Source organism: Anarhichas minor, unplaced genomic scaffold, assembly GCF_050575085.1.
Source record: "Anarhichas minor isolate MPS153535 unplaced genomic scaffold, ASM5057508v1 ptg000067l, whole genome shotgun sequence".
In the NCBI taxonomy this organism is placed as follows: Eukaryota; Metazoa; Chordata; class Actinopteri; order Perciformes; family Anarhichadidae; genus Anarhichas; species Anarhichas minor.
In genome coordinates, this window is record NW_027466513.1 from 435,451 (window position 1) to 456,273 (window position 20,823).

Sequence of the window (20,823 nt, forward strand, 5' to 3'; positions counted from 1 at the left end):
TGGATAATGTCTTAACTGGTGCAATTACTGGAATATTGTAATAATGACAAATATGATGAGTAATGGAGACAAGGAAAGAGTTCAAATCCATTTAGGTATTATCTAGTTTTACAACTTACTCTTGATCTAGTTTCTGCCAGACCTCCTGAGAGTTTGTCTCACTGTGCCTACCCTATCATTCACGTGGAAATACCTTAGTCACCGTTCAAAAACAGCCCCTACACTCCTCCTGTAATGACCAAACCACCATCTAATCCTCGTTTTTTGAAGAAAAACTAGAGGATAAAAAGACCGTCACTGGCTCCTGTTTTCCTTCCACAAGGCCTTAGACCCTGCTGCAGCGAGCTGCAACCTCATTTCAAAATGGCTGACACGTGAAATATTTTTGAACCTGACAGACAAGACGAGCTTTTTTCGGACACGGATCATGTTTTCCACAGATCCGCTTATCCCGTAGCTTATTTTCTCACCTACAGATGTTGCTGGTTATAATTTGACTTCACAATACTGACATAGCTACCGGAGTACAGCCTTTCCTCCTAAGGAGAATGGAGAGTTCATTCACTTTCAGTATTTTATTGTTTATTTAAATATTGGGAAAGCAGCAGGGGAGACACTGATCCACTTATGTAACTGGAATATAGTCTCAAGGGAAGCTTTGCAGGCTGTTATTGGATTTTAGGGCTCATTTTGAGGATGGAGGAGCGTAATGTATATTTACTTCTATTTATTTGTCACATGTTACCTTTATAGCTAATAACATGTACATCTTTTAATCCCATTGTTTTTGTATGAAGTGGCTGCGCAAGTAATGATTGTGATGCTTGATAGATTTTTTGCTGAATGTTTCCGATTGAAAAGGTGCAAGATTTGTGTGAAACTGTACCTTTGACGGTATTAGTTCTTTTGACTCCGACAACATAACTGCAATTGAGGTATACAAATATAATCCTGCCTTTTCCTAACAGTGCAGAAAACTGTAATAATAACCGTCCTTTTGCATTTAAAACCAAGTTAGTCACTATTAGTGAGATGTGTTTAACTGTAGATGTGTAATTTTGATCTGTAGCCTCCAGGTCATCTGCCTCTCCTCCTCCACTTGTACCACCAACAGACTTAGTCTACACTGCAGTTTAAATCACTCGGTTTTACCATTTAACTGTTTTTTCCTTGTGGGCACCGGTTTCACATGAGATTGGATCTATTATGACAGCCAGGCACTCAAGCAGTTACCAAAAACTATTCTTTTAATCCAGGCCCAGTCATATTCAGCCTTGTGTTATTACTGATTATGCTCCCGATGGACTAAGAAAAATAAAGATGAATCTGCTGCATGAGTAGCAAGAATGGAATTTGAAAGTAAGTAAAAAGTCGAGGTGGGGACGTAAAGGGTGCAACGCTTTATAGCTTCCGTTAAGAAACAAAAACATATGAACCCTTTAACTGTTGACTTGAGCCACTGACACATTAATGGTAAATGCGTATGTTTCTTGCAGGAAAAAGTTAAAAGGCTACAGTGAAAGTAGACAGTGGGAAACGGATCTACCAGAGATGGATCAGCTGCAGTCGGGCTGGAGTTGTTATGTCAGGGCTTCTCATGTAGGTGTACTGAGGAATAAAACCAACCACGCAGCCGGTAACTCTTTAGGAAGGATAACAGGACAGACAGATAACAGGTTTTTAAAATGACTGAAACTCTTTTTGTACAGTTGTTGGAGGAATTGTGTTGAATTTTGGTTTAGACAGTAGTACCATGGCAGTTCCTCCCAATTAGTTTGGCACTAATCAAGTAAACCCTGGCTTAAATCTTCTAGGTTTGGTCTTTGGTAGTGCTTTAAGTCTTGTTCAAAATAGAGTAAAAGTACCAGGTGTCACTCTGCTGAACATGCATCCGAGATGAGTTTTCCATCATCAATACCGTATAACTGGAATCCTGAATCACCATTTGAATTTGACTGTGTTGTACAAGGACCACAAACTTCAAAACATATATAAAAAATGGATTTATTGATGTGAATGGGAGGGAAAAATAAACAATTTGGTTGATGACAGTGGATTTAACATAGTGTGAAAAATCACTGAGGTAGGCCAATTTGACCGGTACGTAAAATAGTGAAAACAAAGTCCAAATAACTGACCGTTTCCAGAGTCTCTGAAACAATTCATTTTCAATGCACATAAGTTGCGGATGTAACCTCCATTTATATCAAGCACTTCTCTACACTACCACCACAAACATTGCCACCCGTGTGTCACAGAAAGGAACGTGGAAAAAAAGCGATAATGAGATCCGATGTTGAACATTTGTCTTTATGGAAAGATTATGCATACAAAGTTATGTTCAAATTCCAAGAAATTTCACACTGCGTATTTTAGATAAAGCAGCATACATATTTAATATCTTATTACAATTCATAGTTTCACCTCAGTTGTCTGTTCAATGTCTGCCGTCATCAAAGAGAATACAAAAAAATAGATTTGGTCATTATTTACAAGAACACGTAATTTCCGAACTATCAAAGCTGAGGGTTTAAGGAGGAGGAGGAGCAGCTTTGACAAGGGCAGACATTTGTTTTGCTATGATTTAAAAATATGCCCGGTGAGGGGTCACACTGTGCATGTTCAGACAGAAGTTGCACACCAGGACAGCAGAGTATTGGCATACTGGTGACACTACAAATACATAACTTACATTAAAAATAAAAATACAATGCAAAAATAAGTTTAAGACGAGGAGAGGACAGCCATACATGATTCCAGTAGTTGACTTTAAAATGTATAAGACATGCACTCTTTTTTTGTTTCATTTTCTTTTTTTTCTTTTGAAGGGGGCTCCTTTTAAAATACACAAGTCATCAGAAACTGGTCTTACACAAACGGTGAGAAAAGAAAAAACATTTCTTAAAAAGGTTTTATCTTTGCCATTATTTGATATTACAAAATTGGTGTCCACAAAGCAGTTAAAAGTGGACAGTAAAGACTGGAACATGGGAGCATCAAAAGGTACATAAATTTAACTTATTTCCCCAGACAACCCCGTCTACCTGACTGGCCAATAACAAAAACCACTCCTACTGCAATATGAAACGGGGTAAAATACATGGGGCTGTTGGGAAGAGACAGGGAGATACAGGTTTAAAACAGGTCACAGCTTAGCTTCCAGAGGAGTCTCAATCGTCTTCATCCTCCTCGCCTTCTTCATCCAGCTCCCTTTTCCTCTTCTGACCTCGCTCTTCTTCTAGAAAACAAGAGTCAGATTTTTTTTTAAAAGGACACAAACGCCAGAAGCAAATCAATGTTTCCGGTTTAACGTTCAGGTTCTCTCGTCACGACGACAGCAACGCCGGCTCAAACTGTACGCAATTTTTTTCACGTTACAAGTCAAATTTACATTTCTTTGTGATGGACAATAAAGGTTTTCTGAATCAGCTGAGTCTGAGGCAAAATGAATGAATCTTAAAAATCGTTTTATTCTGTAATCTCTCTATTCTACCACAATGCAATGCGCAAAGAGAACGGAGGAGCCTCCCGCAGCTGTAAAAAATGACAACTAACAGTGAACAGTAGTGAAGCAGCTTCAGTAACACTTCAGAGGACAAAGAATTACTTTTGGATTTTGGTAAAAACACTTCGGTTGAATTGTCAACGGGATTCTGAAGTCTACGTGTTATTGCCTTTGCATCGTATCGTCTCTGTTCAGTTTAAAAACAGTTCAATGTTTCCTGTTGAGTTTTTGACCACTAGTAGCGCTATGGAGAAACGTTTTACTCACCTTCATCATCCTCGTCTTCAACCTCCTTGTCATTCAGATCTTCCTCCTCTTCCTCCTTTTTGAAAAATAGACAAGACAAAGTTAGTGTCATTATTTCAGACTGAACATTTTAAAGTGTAAATCTCATTTGTTCTCACCTCTCCACTTAGCTCCTCCTCTTCCTCTTCTTCATTCTCCTCTTCGTCGTCCTCTCCCTCTTCCTCCTCCTCGTCTCCTGGTGCTGCATCCTCCTCCTCCTCCTCCTCGTCTACATATTGGTAAAAAACAGTTAGTTGTTAAAACCAAAATCTGCCAAATGTTCAAACACCAACATTAGCAACATTAGCTGCTAGAAAGAACACGCGACGGTACGCAAAGCCTCAAAACTCACCGTCTTCATCGTCGTCGTCATCGTCCAAGCCCTCAGCGTAGACCTCGGCATCAGAGTCTGGCGCCTCTTTGTCGTCTTTGTCGTACCCGTCCAGGTACGTGAGCTGGGGTAGAAGCTTGAAGACGTTGTCTCTGTACTCGTTCAGGTTCGTCACCTCACAGTTGAACAGATCTAGGCTTTTCAGGGTCGCCAATTCTTTCTGTCAAAGGAAGAATCAAGTTTGATGAATAATAACAGCCAGCTGCTTTTGTATGTTGTGCTTTTTCCCTCCCCCCTAAGTACTTTTGGGTCCCACTTACCAATGGTTCTATTGTGCTGAGGTCTTTAATCTTGTTGCCACTGAGGTTGAGATGTGTGAGTTTGGGGCATTTCGCTGCCAGAACTTCCAGCCCCCCTGAGATCCTGTTATCGCTGAGTTCAAGCTGTTGGTCAATCAAACGATCAGAATATGCAAAACCTTGAAGCTGTAAGTCACGGACTGGTTTTGTGCAGAAGAACCCCCACCTTTTTGAGTTTATTTAGCTTGGGCAGGTGGGCGACCGTCGCGAGTCCGACATTGATTGTGCTGAGGAATTCCAGCTCCTCAAATTCGTCCGTCAGACCCTCGATCTTCCCTTCATTTGAGCGACAGTTGTCCAGAACAAGTTCTTTGACCTGCACAACAAACAAATGCATCCTGTCAGCATTTCTTACATTTCAAAATACAAATACAGAGTGCATAAAATATGATAAGTATGTGTTCAGAAATTGAACATTAAGTTTCAGCTATTTCAAGGTTAAAACTCTTTTGATAATAGTTTTGTTTTATTTGGGAGGGATGCACTTAGAATGTTGATGACCTGTAGCTCTTATTCCGACTGAAGTTGAATGTGACTTTACTTGTAAGTCGCTTTAGACAATAATGACTATGAAATAAATATACTGTGAAAATGTCAAGTAGTATTTGGCACTCTATTGATTGTGTTTCAGCTTTTGGGAAGTACATTTCCTGACTAGACATCTTAATTTAAAACGTTTAATAAAATGTTTATTTAAGGAGAAAGCTATCACAGGATGATTCACACTACTTCAACCATAAAACCTTATCTGCAGTCAAAGTGGCTTATTGCCAGTCTAGAGTACATTATTTAGTACTTATACTTTACTTAAGTAATACCATGTTTTGTCACTTTAAACTTCTACTCCACTCAGAGGGAGATATTGTACTTTTTACTTCACTACATGACCATGATCCATTCATACATACAACAGATCAGCAGTATATGAAGTTGGTAATATATTATACAATATAATATAACATTCTGATGCTTGAGTATCTTGATTTATGATACTTAAAGTAAATTTATCTGATAATACTTGAACTTTCAAAGCAGGACTTGTAGCACAATTGTATTTCTATTGTGTTGTACTGCTATTTTTGGTGAGGTCTATCTATTTTTCTTCCAGTGGCTTAAAGTAATTAAGTATACATTTACCCAAGTACTGTACCCAAGTACAATTTTGAGGTACTAGTACATTACTTGAGTATTTCAATCAATCAGTCAGTTATTTAATAATGACCATTAAAATTCGCCCCACCTTTACCAGCTGCAACATCGACGTAATCGTAATCGACACAAACATATTCATAATCCAATAATATATATTTTCAGGAAATACTGGATAATGTATACTTTTACTTTTGGTACTTCAAGTACATTTTAATTCTAATACTTTTGTACTTTTCCTTAAGTACCGTTTTGAATGCAGGATTTATCAAAGAGTATTCTTACAATGTGGTGTTTCTACTTTTACATCAGTAAAAAATTTAAATACTACCGATGATTTCATAAAACTAGACCCCACTTTAAATTTAAAAAACAAATGAACCCAAATGTTTGGTAGCCGACGAATAAACCGTTCTTCCATCACACAGCCCTTGTAAATACATCACATACGACAGTGGTCTTTAAGAGCGTTGACTTTTCACCGGGCGCATTGATATTTCATTAGACTGATATGCGGTCACAGGTGTGCTGTTATCTGTTATTTGATATTTCGCCGCGGCTTGGAACGTGACTCAGCCAATCAGCACTGAGGACCGGAACTATAATAATTAAAAAAAACATTCAGTCCATCAATAATCCGTCGAAAACATGTCAACGCTCTAGTTAACGCGATGCATTGCCCCTCCGGCCATTACGTAAATATTTCTATAAATATGTCCAGTTGCAACAGACATCGCGCGACAGTTTTGTAGGTGTTTTTTTATTTTAATTATTTACTGGTCACCGAGTTCAACCGTAATAAGAGATGTGTGTGTATGTGTGTGTGACTGCTTCAGAGCGGTTAGTCAAAACAAGTCGGAGGCAGAATGAGACCTACGAGTCGTGAACAGGGTCATTTGTGAGTAGGAGGGGCCGCGGAAGCACATTAGAAAGCTGCCAGGCAAAACGTTACATTGTCGCTCGCGCTAAAACAGTTGCCGATTGGATTGAGTGGCGCGTGTAGACTTCTGTTAATGAGAAGGTATGAATAACCTTTCGTCGTCGTGTGTGTGTGTCGAATGAAACGGGACATTCGGCGTGTTTCGGATTGCCTTTGTTTCACGGTAAAATGGCGGCTTGTCCTAGTTCTGGAAAACTAGAGCAACAACGCGGCTGGACGGTTTGTTTTCATTATGGCTGCTGAACCCCCCTCCCCCCGCACAAAGAGTCTCCATGTAACCGGCTGAATGAAACACCCAAACGATGCTTTTTCGTTTGCGTGTCATCTCTTCCCTCCCCCCGTGTTCTCGCCCCGGCCTTGGTGGCGCGTAACGGTCCACGCTGACACCGCTTTTCTTTCGGCCATCTGGCGCGCGGTGGCTCCGGTTGTAGTCTGCGTGGGGGGGGGGTTCTGCAGGTTCCGCCGGTGTGAGATGCTCAACGTTTGAATGCACTTTTCTGCAGAAATGAAACCCACTCCAATCGGACGGGTCGAGGACATATATGAAGGGTGTAGGATGCAAGATGTAAGGCGACAAGTCGAGGCTCTCATCTCTACGCATCGTTGGTAATGTCATGACTTTGAGTCTCCGCATCAAGTGCACGGCTTTAAATGTTTTGAGTAAAAGCGCCCCCCCCAGTCAAAGCATCGTCAAACAGCGAGTACATTACAAGAACACGGGGGGGGTTTAAAAGAGGGCTCGTTCGTAGATCAAAAGTTACAAATATGGCTCCTCGTACCGCTTTGCCTTGTTTATACCGCCGGCATGAAAAGAGCCGCGGTGCATTTCTCAAAGCTGCACACCAGATACGTGCACAAAAGTTCCTGCAGCAGCAGCCGCCGACTGTAAACACGTTCGACAATGTGACCCGACGTCTCCATCATCTTTTTTAACTTGCAAAATAAACTTTGTATCTCCTCCTCCTCTCCTCCAAGCCAAGACATCACACGAGAGATTCTCCATTAGCTTGAGAGTAACACAAAACATCACCATTGAGACGTGAAGCCGACTTACATCTGACGGAGTGCGGTTCCGCAACTCCAGGTGAATTCTTTTCTTCATGTCCATCCTCGATCGGCGCGCCCCCGTCGATACGATACACACTTTTTTTTTTAAATAATTACTGCAAAATGCAACTACCACCTCCAGGACAGACTGCTGTTGTTCATTCAAACTTGATCCGCTCGGTGGGCGGGAGCACGTCTCGGGATTGTCGTCACCGCCGACCAATGGCGCGCGCCAAATAAAGAGGGAACGGATTTACAGACACGCGGGCCAATGAGGGCGCCCTTATACGACTGGGTGGGGTTTTGTTGTCGAAGTTTGGTTGTTTAGTTAACTTAAGTTTACATGGCTTTAATGTGGTGCTTTAGTGGTTTACACGGAATACATGCCATGGGAGAGGGATGCCACGTGTATAATAAACACTATTAAACATCCACCACACGTGAAGTCTTGTTCTGTTCTGTCATAAAGAAGCATACACACAATTTGCCCGTTTGTCCCTATACTAACAAAAGAAAAAATCCCAGATATTATCCCACACAGGACATGGACATGAAAGAAAGAAGAACATTAAATTGTACAAATGAAATGTCTTACCTTTTTCAAAAAAAGGAAAACGGCTGATAACTGCCAGGGCATAGAATGGAAGCAACATGAAGTATAGTTATTTTAACAAATATATAAAAAAGGCATCTGTATATTTTATTTAATAACTCAGATAAAGTTGATTTAGTGCTGATTTACTCGTAAAATATAATACAACTTATTTCCACAATGGTTCTGGCTCGCCCAAAGTCTTGATAACAGACTTAAATGTAAGATTTAATTATTCAAGATATTACATATTAGCCTATACAAATGCACACACACATGTCCCTTAATTGAATTGTTTGAATACATCCCCTATACCACCCAAGGCCTCTGCATGAGGAAGCTGGGAAGTGTTGTTTATCAGATCATGGTAGGTGCCTCAGTTTTGAATATGACCCCTGACCTTTGTAAAGTTTCCCTTGAAGAACTGTGCTGCAGAGGGGATAACCAATCCAACTCTTACAAGCAATGAAGAGGTTCATGGTGACCACATGCACTGCTTTACTGTCACCACACGGTGCCAGCCAACACCAGGACAATAACTGATGAATTCATGCACAGTGTGGGTTTGAATCATTTTCAATTCAAATAGGGAAAGTCTATAAAAGGTTGCATACGTCATTTTCTCTTACATGCAAAATGCAGACATGAAACATGTGAATATTGTTGAACAGTGTTACTTAGCAGTGTTTAATCCCGTCCATATGTCATGCTTTTCCCTATTTTAATAAGAATTTATTGTAAACATGTTGTGTTTCAGAAGTCGTCTGCAGAAAATCATACATTACTTCTATGTGGGGTCTCAGAGACCTCAGTTGATGGTTGGATACAGTCATACAGTTTGTAATTTGACTGATGTCAGTTATTTGCAGACAACGCTACCTTTGCAAATCCCATGTAAGTGCATTGTGATTCATAGTTAATTTATTTGGATCTCCATTATTTGTCACGCAACATATGTAAATCACTCAATTAGCTGTTGGAATAGAAAAAGAAGCTGAAAGATACATAATACAGGTGTAGAACTGCATTAGGATCAAGTTCAGGCTGCAAAATTGACTCCTACGATTTTGCTTTTGGGCCAAAGCTACATGATTTAAGTCTGGCTCAGTGCCGAAAGTGTCCAACACGCAAATCAATAGACACAAGTACAAAGTTCCACACAAAAACACATTAATACGCACGTTGCACATATATTTTGGAAAGGTCTAGAACCACGGCTCATTGCTGCAAGTTGCAGTTTACAACGGCCAGTTTATACTGACAGTGGAGTGTGCTGAAGGCAGAGTGTTAATACTTTGGTATTAAAGTATATTCATTATTTTATTGAACAGACACACAGAATAATTCAGCTTAATAGTCAGAGCTCTTACCCCACAGATGGTTCGGAGGTCTAACAACAAGTCAAAGTTTTTCAAAGCAGAGTATATTTATTACAGCAAAAACTGAGCTGCTTGTTCCAGCTGCACGTTATCTTGTTTCCTCCCTCGCAGGCGTACTCCCTTTTCGGATGGAGCTAAGATGTCAAGGCCGGGTCCAGGCCTTTGCAGGTGCCCCTTTTTCTGATTTTATGAGAAAGGCGGAGGTTATGAGCTCTCACTACCATCAGGTTGAGATTACAGCAAGACAGGCCATTTTAGTATTTACAAAAAAACCAACACATATTGCGTTGTTAGCTGCGCAAACAATACATTTTCTATAAAATTCTCAGGCAAAAACTTTTAACCGTCTTGGGTATCATGCTGAATTAATTAAATTACATAATAACCCTTTGCCCACATGATCTCGACGTGAGCTAATTTAGCACAACAGCGGAAGAGAGCATGTGACAAACAGGGCCTACTGTCTGGGCCCATCCATACATCATTTTTGTAAATTGCACCAGATGAGGCCCAACACTTGCCCTCTGCAGGGGTAGCACACTTAGCATAAGTGGTGTGAGCTGAAAAGAGTAACCTGAAGCAGCCGCTTGCTTAGCTGCAGCATTTGCTGCAGGATTTCCTGTTGAAATGTGATCAGAGAGCATCACATGTTATAACACAGACAGTTTTAGGGAGCAGTATGGCTGCGAGACAATGGTGAGAAATGGGCTCCCCGGATGATGTCAGAAAGCCTCTGTGTTTTCACAGGGCGCCAAAGGCATAGCGAGAGTCTATGTAAATGTTAACCGTTTTGGTGGCAGCTTACAGGCTCCCATAAGAGCCACAAGTTCTGCAGGTTGAGCAGAGAAGTGTGACTGCAACTTACCGATGCACAGAGTGTCATTTGATGAGACTACAGCAAACCCAACCAACCCTTCCCTTCTCTCGTGTCCGGCAAGCGGGATGCCAAACTGTCCACAAACAGTTCTACAGCATTTGGCAGGGCGCTCTCTGTGAGCTCTCTGTGAGGTCTCGGTGTGCAGATCTGTTTAAAGGAAGCAACAGCGGCTCTCCATCTGCTGGAGTAGGAAAGAGAGTGGCAGGATTAAGGGTAGTACATCGTGTCACAGTAATGTTAGGCAAATCCAATAAGGTTGTGTGATAGTGCAGCCAGCTCACAATGTCACGTGATGCCACTACCGCTTTCTCTGTAGCAGCAACAGACATAGGGGAAGGCCAGCTCCAACAGGGTCTAGTTTGTAGAGAAATATGCAACAGGTCTTTGTTTTCCCCCATGTTCCTGAGTCAAAACTGATGTCGTTTAACCGTCTTTTGGTCAACGTATTGTGTGAACGTGCGTGTCCAGTTTAGGGTGTCCAAGGGTCGGGGCTGACAGTAATGCGCTCTTTATGTCATTAAAGGCAGCAGTCTTGGAGTCAGACCAGGTGAGTTTGTTCAGATGTTTACGATGAATCATGGCAGAGAGGGGTGCCTCGCTTTAGTAGTTTGGGATCTACTGTCTATAATGTGACATTATTCCTAAGAAGCTCATCATTTGTTTCTTAGTTTGTGGTTCAGGCACAGTTTGGATTGCCTGTATTCTCTGGGGAGGGAGGGTTTTGCCCTCTGCTGTGATGACATGTCCCAGATATAAAACTTTAGGAAGAGCGGATTGCAATTCGGACAGGCTAGCCTTGTGACCATTTGCAGCCAAAAATGTAAGTAGGACAACTGTATCTAATTTGCATGCTTCTTCTGTGGGACTGCAAATCATGATACCATCAGCATATGAAACAAGGCAGAACCATTTGGTCAGTGTAAATCAGCCAAATTATCTCCCCAGGCACTGTGAAATACACCAGGGCTTTCTGAATATCCCTGGTCCAGGTATAGCCTCTTCCTTTAAAATGAAGTAAGGTAACATTCAAACCACAGTTTCTAGTCTAGTTTTTAGTCTAAATCATAAATGAAAATATGTATCTTTTTTTTTTTCTGAATATTTTATACATAGCGTCTCAAGCTTTTATATACAAACAAAGACAAACGAAGATAAACTTAGTCAGCATTCCTCTCTCCAGTTAGCAGGCAGGAGAGGTCAGGCTGAGTTTATCCACTAGGAGGAAACAGAGCCACCAGTCTGGAGCCAGTGGCCTTCACTAGTGTGTTTAAATTGCCATTTTTCACACGACCCCTTCACACAAATGTAAAAAAAAACATGAGTAAAGGTTGAAGAGGAGGGGCTCCCATCACAGCACAGACACACACAGTATCTAATGAAGCTTCAGGCGTCACCCAAACAAATTAAAAACCTAATGTTAAGAGAAAACGATGAAATAGCCTGAATGCAGCATTTGTCTGCCAGATAGAAACACATGCCGATGGTTATCTAAAGGGGGAGTGTCTCGCTCCATGTCCATGTAACCTCATTCGTGTGACAAATAACATGCATGCTCATGATGAGGAGACATGTGAGTAACTGCCAATAACGACGTTATTGCTGCCTATACGTCTCCCTCACCAGCCTCCGAGGCAATCTGCCAGACAGCCGCCGCTCTCCCCTCCGCCTCACACAGCAGCCTTTTCTCCACATTAACTCCCTGCTTTACTCCATTAGTGTCAAACAAGCCACATTAGAAAAGCAGCACACATGCATCACGCTTAATGAGGCTAAGTTTTCCATGTATTATTAATCTGGTGTAAAACATTGTTGATAGATAATAAATGCAATGCAGAGTAGCTGCTTAATGTGGCTTTGTCCGCTTCACCAAGATCATCAAACTCTATTAAGATGGTGATCTAACATCAACACTGAATACACACCGAGATTGAGAATTCAAGCTGTTTTACCTCTTACTGTAAATAGCATTGAAGGCCGTGTGATTCTGTCCGAAAGCATCACATATAAATTGTGCATCAGCTCTTCACTCAAGCTGTGTGAGTGAAAATATTAAAACCCAAAGACATTGTTTTTGTTGCGGCTGCACTATTACATCAAATTTAAATATTCATGTCTTGTGCATCATTTTAAACATGCTTATTTGGTTTATTTGCAAACTCTGGGATCTGCACTTAATACATACAATAAATCTCTGGGTTTGAACAATGTTTGGCTGCACAGCATGAGTTTGTACCGTCGGGACCCACCAGTGGAGACGGGTGGGATGCAGAAGTTAGGGTAGGAACACGACCACCAGAGGGCGACTCTACCATGAAGAGTTCAATCTGGAAGACTGCCATTGAGAATTGATGGGCAGAAGCATGACTCTGTGCCTGTCGAATATCCTGAATCTCACAAATAACTATTCGAACTATAGCTGTTGTACATATACAGTGCAGCTGCATGATTTATTTTAGCCTTATATATCCCCAGAAACAAATGTTGATGGAGAAATACGAAGACTAATGGCAGCTCAGTGCAGTTCTTCAAACATATGCCCTCATTTTACATCATCGCTCTGCTCCTATTGCCACCAAAGGTTCCTGTCTCACATTGACAGAAACTTGTATCTTGTGTAAAATGGTGTGCTTCTTTAAAGGACTCTTATCTCAATGAGCATTACATAAATCAGGGATTAATTGTACCCAGCAGCTGCAGGCTAAACCAGTAGCTTCATATCGTATGAAGTGTATAAGGTGGCAAACTAAATTGTTACAATTGAGATGGTAATTCTCTCAGAAAATCTAAGTTTGGAAAATATTCATTGTTTGTAAATTCAGCTCAAGATTAAAGGTGCAAGATATGACATTCAGAGCATTAATATAGCAGCAAACAACTATTTGCTATGCAAAGATGTAGTGGAGTAATGTCTACCTTGGAATGAAGTCGCTCTCCTTCTGTGTATGTTTCGAATAATGTATAATCCGTATATATATATATATATATATATAATCCGAGTGTCTCTGTGCTTTGTTTAGCCGTGCCGGCCGCACATGCATTTTAGCGCATTCAAGTCTCTCTGTTGTTTCCGCTGGCTAGCTCTCAGCCCCAGCTCTACACTGCGCTCATAGGTCGGTTAAAGCGGAAGTGTAGTGCCCACCTTTGGGTTGCTGTTGTTAGCGTTGTTTGCACCGTTAGCTGCAAGCCGCCGGCTCAGCTGTCGACATGTTGAGAGGCGTGTGCCAGGCTTTTAGCTGAGAGTTAACCACATCCTTCTCCTCGATTTGTTTTATTGTGTTGGCTCTTTTGTTTTATATTAAGCCGAACAGTTTCTTAAATAGTTTAAAATACACATAAATAAATCATAATAATATTATAATATACAGGAATTTGACTGACTACTTTTATTTTTAATAATACTTACATACTTTTACTTAAGTGACATTTTAATTGCAGGACTTTTAAATCCCAGTAAGAATTGCAAATTAATCATAAAGCCCCCCAATTTACTAGACTATATGAAAGCTTTGCATTAATAATGATCGTTAACAAAGTTATTTAGTACATAAATTATCCTCCAGGATCAAATGAGCAACAAAGCAGCACCATGACAGCAAATGAATCCACTTGTACGGTAGATTTTGATATAAACCGTGTTCGACCAGACGTCATGCCGGGATGTTAAGTGGATAGTTGTGGACGTCGAAGGCGAAGAGAGGAAGGAGGTGTTGATGTTGCTTGCCAACCTTTGAAGAAAAGACAGACGTGTTGTGAGATGTGACGATTTTGTTTCCTTTACGTGGAGTTCACGAGGAGATGATTTGAATAATCTGTCCGTGAAACTGTTTACAGCGATTGCTTGTTTTCACTTGGCAGAGAGCTGCAAAGTTTTCTGGCTGGAGTTTGTGATCTTCCCTGGATGACAAACACAAGACTGTTTGTATAAATCGTAGTTAACTTGCCAGAAAGACCCACATGAGATGAGATATGTCTGATGTTTATATACGCCAGACTGCTCAGCTCACCGTGCATGTCTGGAATCATGTTAGGACACATATTAGGGAGGTCTGGCTTTAATTACGTCACTTATCTGGAATACTGGAGCACTAAATGCTTCTTTAACTTTATTACTTCTGGACACACGACAGAAATCCACTGATAATCTGATTCCTTTGTTGGTAATGTCAGTTGACTCACCACTACCACTGGTGTCTTATTGTGTAAGAAATTGCATCTGTGAAATCATTTTTTGAAAATGGTTTAATGTGCCTGGAGCTGTTCATTGTCACAAGAGAGTCATTCTTCTTTTAGATTGTTTGCAGAAATATGTGGCTCATCCAAATCCAAATAATCCCAAATGTATTTAACTCACAAGTTGTTGCCGCCGTAGATGCAGTCTTTATGCAGACATGAAAAATCTTCTGATTTCTTATGCAGGCGTTCTCTGTTGGAGATGTTGATCTTCATCTACCAAAACAACTTGTTTAAGATGTAATCTTAAAGACGAGACTTGTATGTTCAGGAAATGGAAAGTATCTTTTCTTGGATCTTTCAAGCTAATTCTACTGAGGCATTGGACACTTCTTGATCAAATCATGTGTTTTTAAATCTGACACAGCTGCTGTTGGTTTTTCTTTCTCATGGCTCTGATTTGTGAAGCTGCCCACTGGAACAATAGGATTCAGTATATTGGAAATACGTGAGTGACTTAGATGCATAATTACATTAAGAATAAGGTTCAATGTTTGATACTTGTATAGATTGTGCATGTGTCTCCTGTGTTGATGGTACAAGTAACGTTTACGTTTAGTTGTTGGTTTATCAAACAGGGACAATACAGACAAGCAAAAGCAGATGTAATGTACACAAGCTAAGGTTAAAACAACTTAATAAATAAGTGGATAAACCAGATTCAGAATAGAAACAACAAAACACACTGTGTGCATTTGTGTTATACATGAATTATACATGAACACAGTTTGATTGACATCTCCCTCCTGTACCACATTCTTTATTTATATTGGTATTGTTACGACCGGCTCGGGAGTCGCAACATATAGGAGGGACACAACACCAAGTTAGGTTAAAAACAACCACAGCTGCCAGTTTATTTACATGACACCAGTAAACTGTAGTGTGCAAATCCCACTGCAGACCAGAGCGAGGGCGGAGCAAGGAGGCGCTTATATAGGTAAACCACATCCTCATCCAGGTGCCCTCAATCACTCGTTAGGGAGCTGCACCTAGAAGTCAAAAGACACAGAATACACACACATGCACACACACACACCCCCAAGCACAAACATTCACAGCAGGACATAGAACCATACGTAACAGTATATTAAGTTATATGACCTTATGTAATTCCACTATAGCTTGAGCTTATTTCCTAGGTGTTTTTCACAGAAGACATTTTGACACAATAAGAAAAACACAGGCGTAAATGATTATATATTAATAATGTATATTCTTTTCAGGGTCCTGGTCATAACTTTATCTCTTTAGTGATGTCTGGAATGGTCTCTAAGGGCTAAAGTGCCTTTGTGTACCAGACTGTTTGTTGGTTTTTTCATTTTATCTGCTGTACTCAGGTTTCTCTTGCAAAAGACATGTTGATCTCAATGAGTTAACCTGGTTAAATATAGAAGATGTGGCTAAAAACAGAGCCATCGTTAATTATACGAGTAACACCTGTGCTTTTCCTCCTATGCCCGGTCCAAACAGGTCTATTTCAGAAGTCTAATCAACTAGAATAATTGAAAACACCTGTGCATGAGTGAGCAGGGCCTTTAACCTCGAGTCATAGTTTAAGATTAAAAGTTTTCTTCAACCTGTTATTTAATTTCAATACCCACTGTAGAGTTCAACAAATCCTTTTTAGCCAATCTTCAGTCCCTGAGAATCTACCACACTTGTATTATATTGGTGAGAGTTCTTTTGCAGTTTGGCTTTTTTACACAAAAATACAGTAAGGGAAACATGTGTAAATGTTATTTTGTGTATCATATGTGGCATAAATGAAGGACGGCCCAAAGAAAACGGTACTGGCTTGTGAGAGAGTAAATGTACCACAAGAGGGTGATATTGGTTAAAAAGAGATTGCATCAACAGTCCCTGTTGAGCAGCTTTTGGAAACAATGGCAATAGATAATATTGTTGTTATGTTTAACGTTGAATAGAATCTGCTGACAAAAAAAGCCACATTGCCAAAGTTAAAGCACACGTGTGAAAAAAAAGAAGATGATCACACCTTCACGCCTTTATCTAATGCATTAATTCATGATTTAACAAGGCAGGTTTAAGGCGAACGCATTGTTTTCGAGGCACAATGATGGCAGGGAGGAATTTCTGCTGCAGAAATAATCAAGCTCTTCCACATTTCTCCACATGGCAGCACTTTATGCCTGTGGTAACCCCCAACGTAAGTGCTCACACACGGGAATATGTTTTTATATAATCTTTCTCATAATGTTACTTAGTTGTCTGCTCAAATTAACTCATCTCCCACCAGCAGCTGCCTGAACATTTAAAAATAAAAAGTGAAGAGACTTGATTAGAGTGAAGGGCTTCTTCTGTTGTTTTGGAGCAATTTGGCAGCTTTTCTGAGCAGCAATCCAGGTTTTTAGACGCAGAATTCAGGCAGGTGTGCTCATATTCTGTGTAAAATTAAAACAGCAGCTGCACTGCCAAGACAGACTTATACAATATGAAGCACACAAATTAATTCAGTGCATCAGAACATATAGGAAAAAAATGCATTGATGTTATATATTAGCATACTGTGTTTACCAGAGAGTGACATGAGTAATCATTTGTATTGACATGTTCTTCAGATAAGAGAAGACTTGTTTGGGTTTAAGATATATTGCCTTTAAGGTGCTATATGGGATTGGGAATATTTTTATTAACAGTGTATGAGAGCAGCAGAGCAGCAGCCGTGAGCTAACCAGTGGGGCACGCTCACATGCACAATGCACAGGTGGCTGGCCCAGCGACATGAACAAAACATGGAGAAGCTTGGATTACAGATAGATAGACTACTTACTCCACTATATCTTTACATAGTTGTTAGCTGCTATATACATGTTCAGAATCATGTACATTGCACCTTTGATCTTGGGCTGATCTTGAAGACACCTCATACTACTATATTAATATATTAATTACTCCTTGAGATAACAGTCAATAATGGAAATGCTAATAGTTCAGCTACAACCTGCAGAGTTGCAACAACAAATCCCAACTGATGAATTAAAATCAGTGCAGTTCACATGTTTAAACACGCTACTCGTAAAGAAAAGAAAAATTGATATCAACCCTTTAAGTCAAAGTCCCCAAAATGTTTCTCTCTCCCCCTCTCTCTCTCTCTCTCTCTCTCTCTCTCTATTTATCTGCATCTGAAAGTCTGAAAGTTGCACATTTTCAGTTTCTTTGAGTTTTGAAAAAATATAAACGAATATGATATAAATAATTACTTTGGTTGGTCAAAATTTTTACTTATTTCCGAACAAATATCCAGTAACAAAATACATTTATTTGAATTCTGAAGGTCTCCATCAGGACAGCTCATTCCAAAAACGCAATCTATGAGGGTTTTGCTGTAAATTACAGCAACTATGGGATTAACAGCATCATAATCAATAAGTAAGACTGGCGAACATTGTTGATGCGGCTTTAAATTAGCTTTTTCTCAAATTAAATCGGGGCTCTACCTTTCCAGACTTCACGGGGTCAAAGGTGGACACCTTGAATATCAATTATTTACGACAGAACAACCTATAACACGACCCTGGCAACTAATATCTATTGCAATAAATTCTTTATAACCTCTTCACTTCAGGAGTGTGACACATGCAAAATGAATGCATCCATGTTACTTGGATGATCTCCATAGCAACAGACAAGGAAGCATTTGATTGTTAGTGAGCAGTACCTGGAGTATAATTAGCATTCATTATGGCCTTGTTCCATTTAGGTCAGCCAGGGTCCTGGTATTGTGAATGCTGGCTCACTGGAATGAATGGGACACACTGAATAGAAACTGTAAAAGGGCCAATTCCCAGACAACTAAACCCATAAACTCATGTTTACAATGTTAACATAATAAATCAAGTGAGAAGTAGAGGTATTTTCTATTTTCTATAGACTTCTTTACAATTGGACTTCTTTTTGCAACCAGAGGAGTCAAACCTGATGGCAATTTGACAGGATACCACTTTAAGGCACTTCTGCACCGTTCAGAAGGTTGCCGCCTGGTTTAAGACCAAACGCCTGCAGCACTGGTTAGATCCCCGTTGTTCTCAGCTGTGTGTTGCTGAATAGCAAATGTTAGCATGCTAACACACTAAACTCGAAGCAAAGTCGAGGATGAAAACGTAAGGTGACCGTGCTTTTGCCATCAGGGCCCCTCAGCTTTGAAACGACCTGCCTGAGGACACGAGGCTCGCAGAATCAGTAATCTCTTTTAAATCACTTCTTGAGACACATTTTTACACCCTGGCTTCATTTGATGTCGTTGCTTTACTGTTTTATTTTTATCTGTTGATTTTACTAAATTATTTTATTTTAGTTATATTATTATTAGTTTGTTTTTATTTATTTGTATCCGGGTTTAACTCTTACCTTAGTATTCGTGCTTTGTTGGACCTCACTGTTGAGCTTTCTGTTGTTTTATTGCCTTGCTTTTGCTGCTTTGTCTGTCAAAGCACTTTGTAAACTCTGTTTTTAAAGGTGCTATATAAATAAAGTTATTATTATTATTATAAACATAAGCACAGAGCGGCATTACTATAGACTCTCTCTACGTCGGCTCTTTTCTTTTTAGATTTGTCACTTACATAAAAACTATTTGCTTTGAAAGTGTTGCACAATTAAACGAGTTAAATGGACTTACTTAACTTACGACTCTCTGAACCTTGTTAATGACAGAGTGGATAGCATGTTTTACATTTGTGATATTACCGAGCAGAAAATTAGCATTTTGAAGCAAGCTGTAAAGAGCCAAATGTCAGCTGGTGCTCGGTGACCACTGGTTAGTGCCTGTTCACCTGGCTGATGTGTGCGACTCCACCAGCTGTGTTTGCTTTAGTGTAAAGTGGTCCTAGTAGCGTGAGTAATGCCATCGATGTCTCTTGTTTTCAGTCCACACGTGAGACGAGATCTCCGTCCTTCTCCTTCAGGATGGATCATGTTTAACCATGCTGGGGCTACACATGCTGGGGGAGTGCGTGAGTCTGTGGTGTGACTCACGCACTTGATAACTTGATAAAGAATACTTTACTTTTCTCCATAAAAGAATTAGCTTCTTGTACCTCTAGCAAAATCAAACCGCTCCGCATGTGCCGGAACAATGGGAGCTGGAACAAAATGAGCACTCACAAGCATCAGCGTCAGTCGGCATTCATTATTCATATTAATTGATTCTGGCAGTTTGAAAACAATACCTTGTAATGCAACACCCACCCATGACAGGAAGACGATAAACACACACTAATCTCCTCCAGCATGCATACTGAGCAGGCTGCTTCCTGCTCACACGACTCTCACACGCATCAACCTGTGAAGAGCTCAGGTTTTATTCTCGATGCTGGAGTGTGATTTGTGTTGTTAGAGCCTCATGGTGTTTGCTGTGAATATTGTTTGTCTTCAAGTGGGAAATTGTTCATATTGAAACACGTTTGAGGATTTTGGTGTAGTGTTTCACATATTAATCGAGCTAAACATCCCATATTTTGCTATTTTTTTGTAACTTATAGCAATGCTATATGCAGAATGTCTCATGTAACATGCAGAGCGTTTACCACGACAATGCCCGTATCTACAAATGCAGATTATTCTTGTGGGATACTGAATTGCTTTGAGTTTCTTTTTCTGTTAATCATTTAAAAAAATCTAAATGGTGAAAATGAACTGTGCCTGTGTTTTCCCCAACATCCTTTTATTTAATCACAAGGCTGTTAAGCTCACAAGAGGACAAACGCGAATGCGCACACTCACATTTGGTGGAAGTAAAAAAGGAAATAAAAGAAGGTCACATGCATCTTGATGTAGATGGCAATGCACTCAGCATCGCGCTGCAATTAAAATTTAATGAGGCCTCTCCATTCTGCTCATCTAGAGCAGTCAGTTACTCTGCAGACTCTCGGCACTTCAGCCTCTTCCTTCCCGTCACCTGCTAGCGTTTTTTCCCCACTAGCATGCTATTTCAAAACAAACCACATGAAAATGAATATTCAGCCGTCTTTAAAAAAAGCTCAGATTGATCTTGATCTTTGGGGATGGTGCTTGTGTTTCATCTTCAGCCGGATGATATTTCTTTAGATTATCAATGTGAGATCTAGTTCACGCAACAAGGGAATATTTTCGACGTACCTCTCCTTG

At 40.2% G+C, this 20,823-nt stretch overlaps 1 protein-coding gene across 4 annotated transcripts; it reads right to left on the reverse strand.

Annotated features, from left to right (window-relative positions):
* Positions 1-1,990: 1,990 nt before the first annotated feature.
* anp32a (acidic (leucine-rich) nuclear phosphoprotein 32 family, member A) lies at positions 1,991-7,805 on the reverse strand. 4 transcript variants are annotated; one of them, XM_076078696.1, is made up of 8 exons: positions 7,624-7,805; positions 4,647-4,796; positions 4,442-4,564; positions 4,143-4,341; positions 3,910-4,019; positions 3,773-3,827; positions 3,227-3,238; positions 1,991-2,424 (listed from the first exon to the last, which is right to left on the reverse strand). In XM_076078696.1, the coding sequence occupies exons 1-8, from the start codon at positions 7,675-7,677 to the stop codon at positions 2,342-2,344; spliced, it is 786 nt and encodes a 261-aa protein (XP_075934811.1). In that variant the 5' UTR covers positions 7,678-7,805; the 3' UTR covers positions 1,991-2,341. The 4 variants fall into 4 exon arrangements, with proteins under 4 accessions (XP_075934811.1, XP_075934810.1, XP_075934808.1 ...); XM_076078695.1 differs by having other exon boundaries at positions 1,991-3,235; positions 7,624-7,804; XM_076078693.1 differs by having other exon boundaries at positions 1,991-3,238; positions 7,624-7,802.
* Positions 7,806-20,823: the final 13,018 nt, after the last annotated feature.

Excerpts from the sequence above, each read along its gene's own strand:
- anp32a (XM_076078696.1), bottom strand. The coding sequence starts at position 7,677 with ATGGACATGAAGAAAAGAATTCACCTGGAGTTGCGGAACCGCACTCCG. Across the intron at positions 4,565-4,646 it reads AGCTAAATAAACTCAAAAAG|CTTGAACTCAGCGATAACAG; the intron begins GTGGGGGTTCTT and ends ATTGACCAACAG. Across the intron at positions 3,828-3,909 it reads AGGAGGAGCTAAGTGGAGAG|GAGGAAGAGGAGGAAGATCT; the intron begins GTGAGAACAAAT and ends TTTTTCAAAAAG.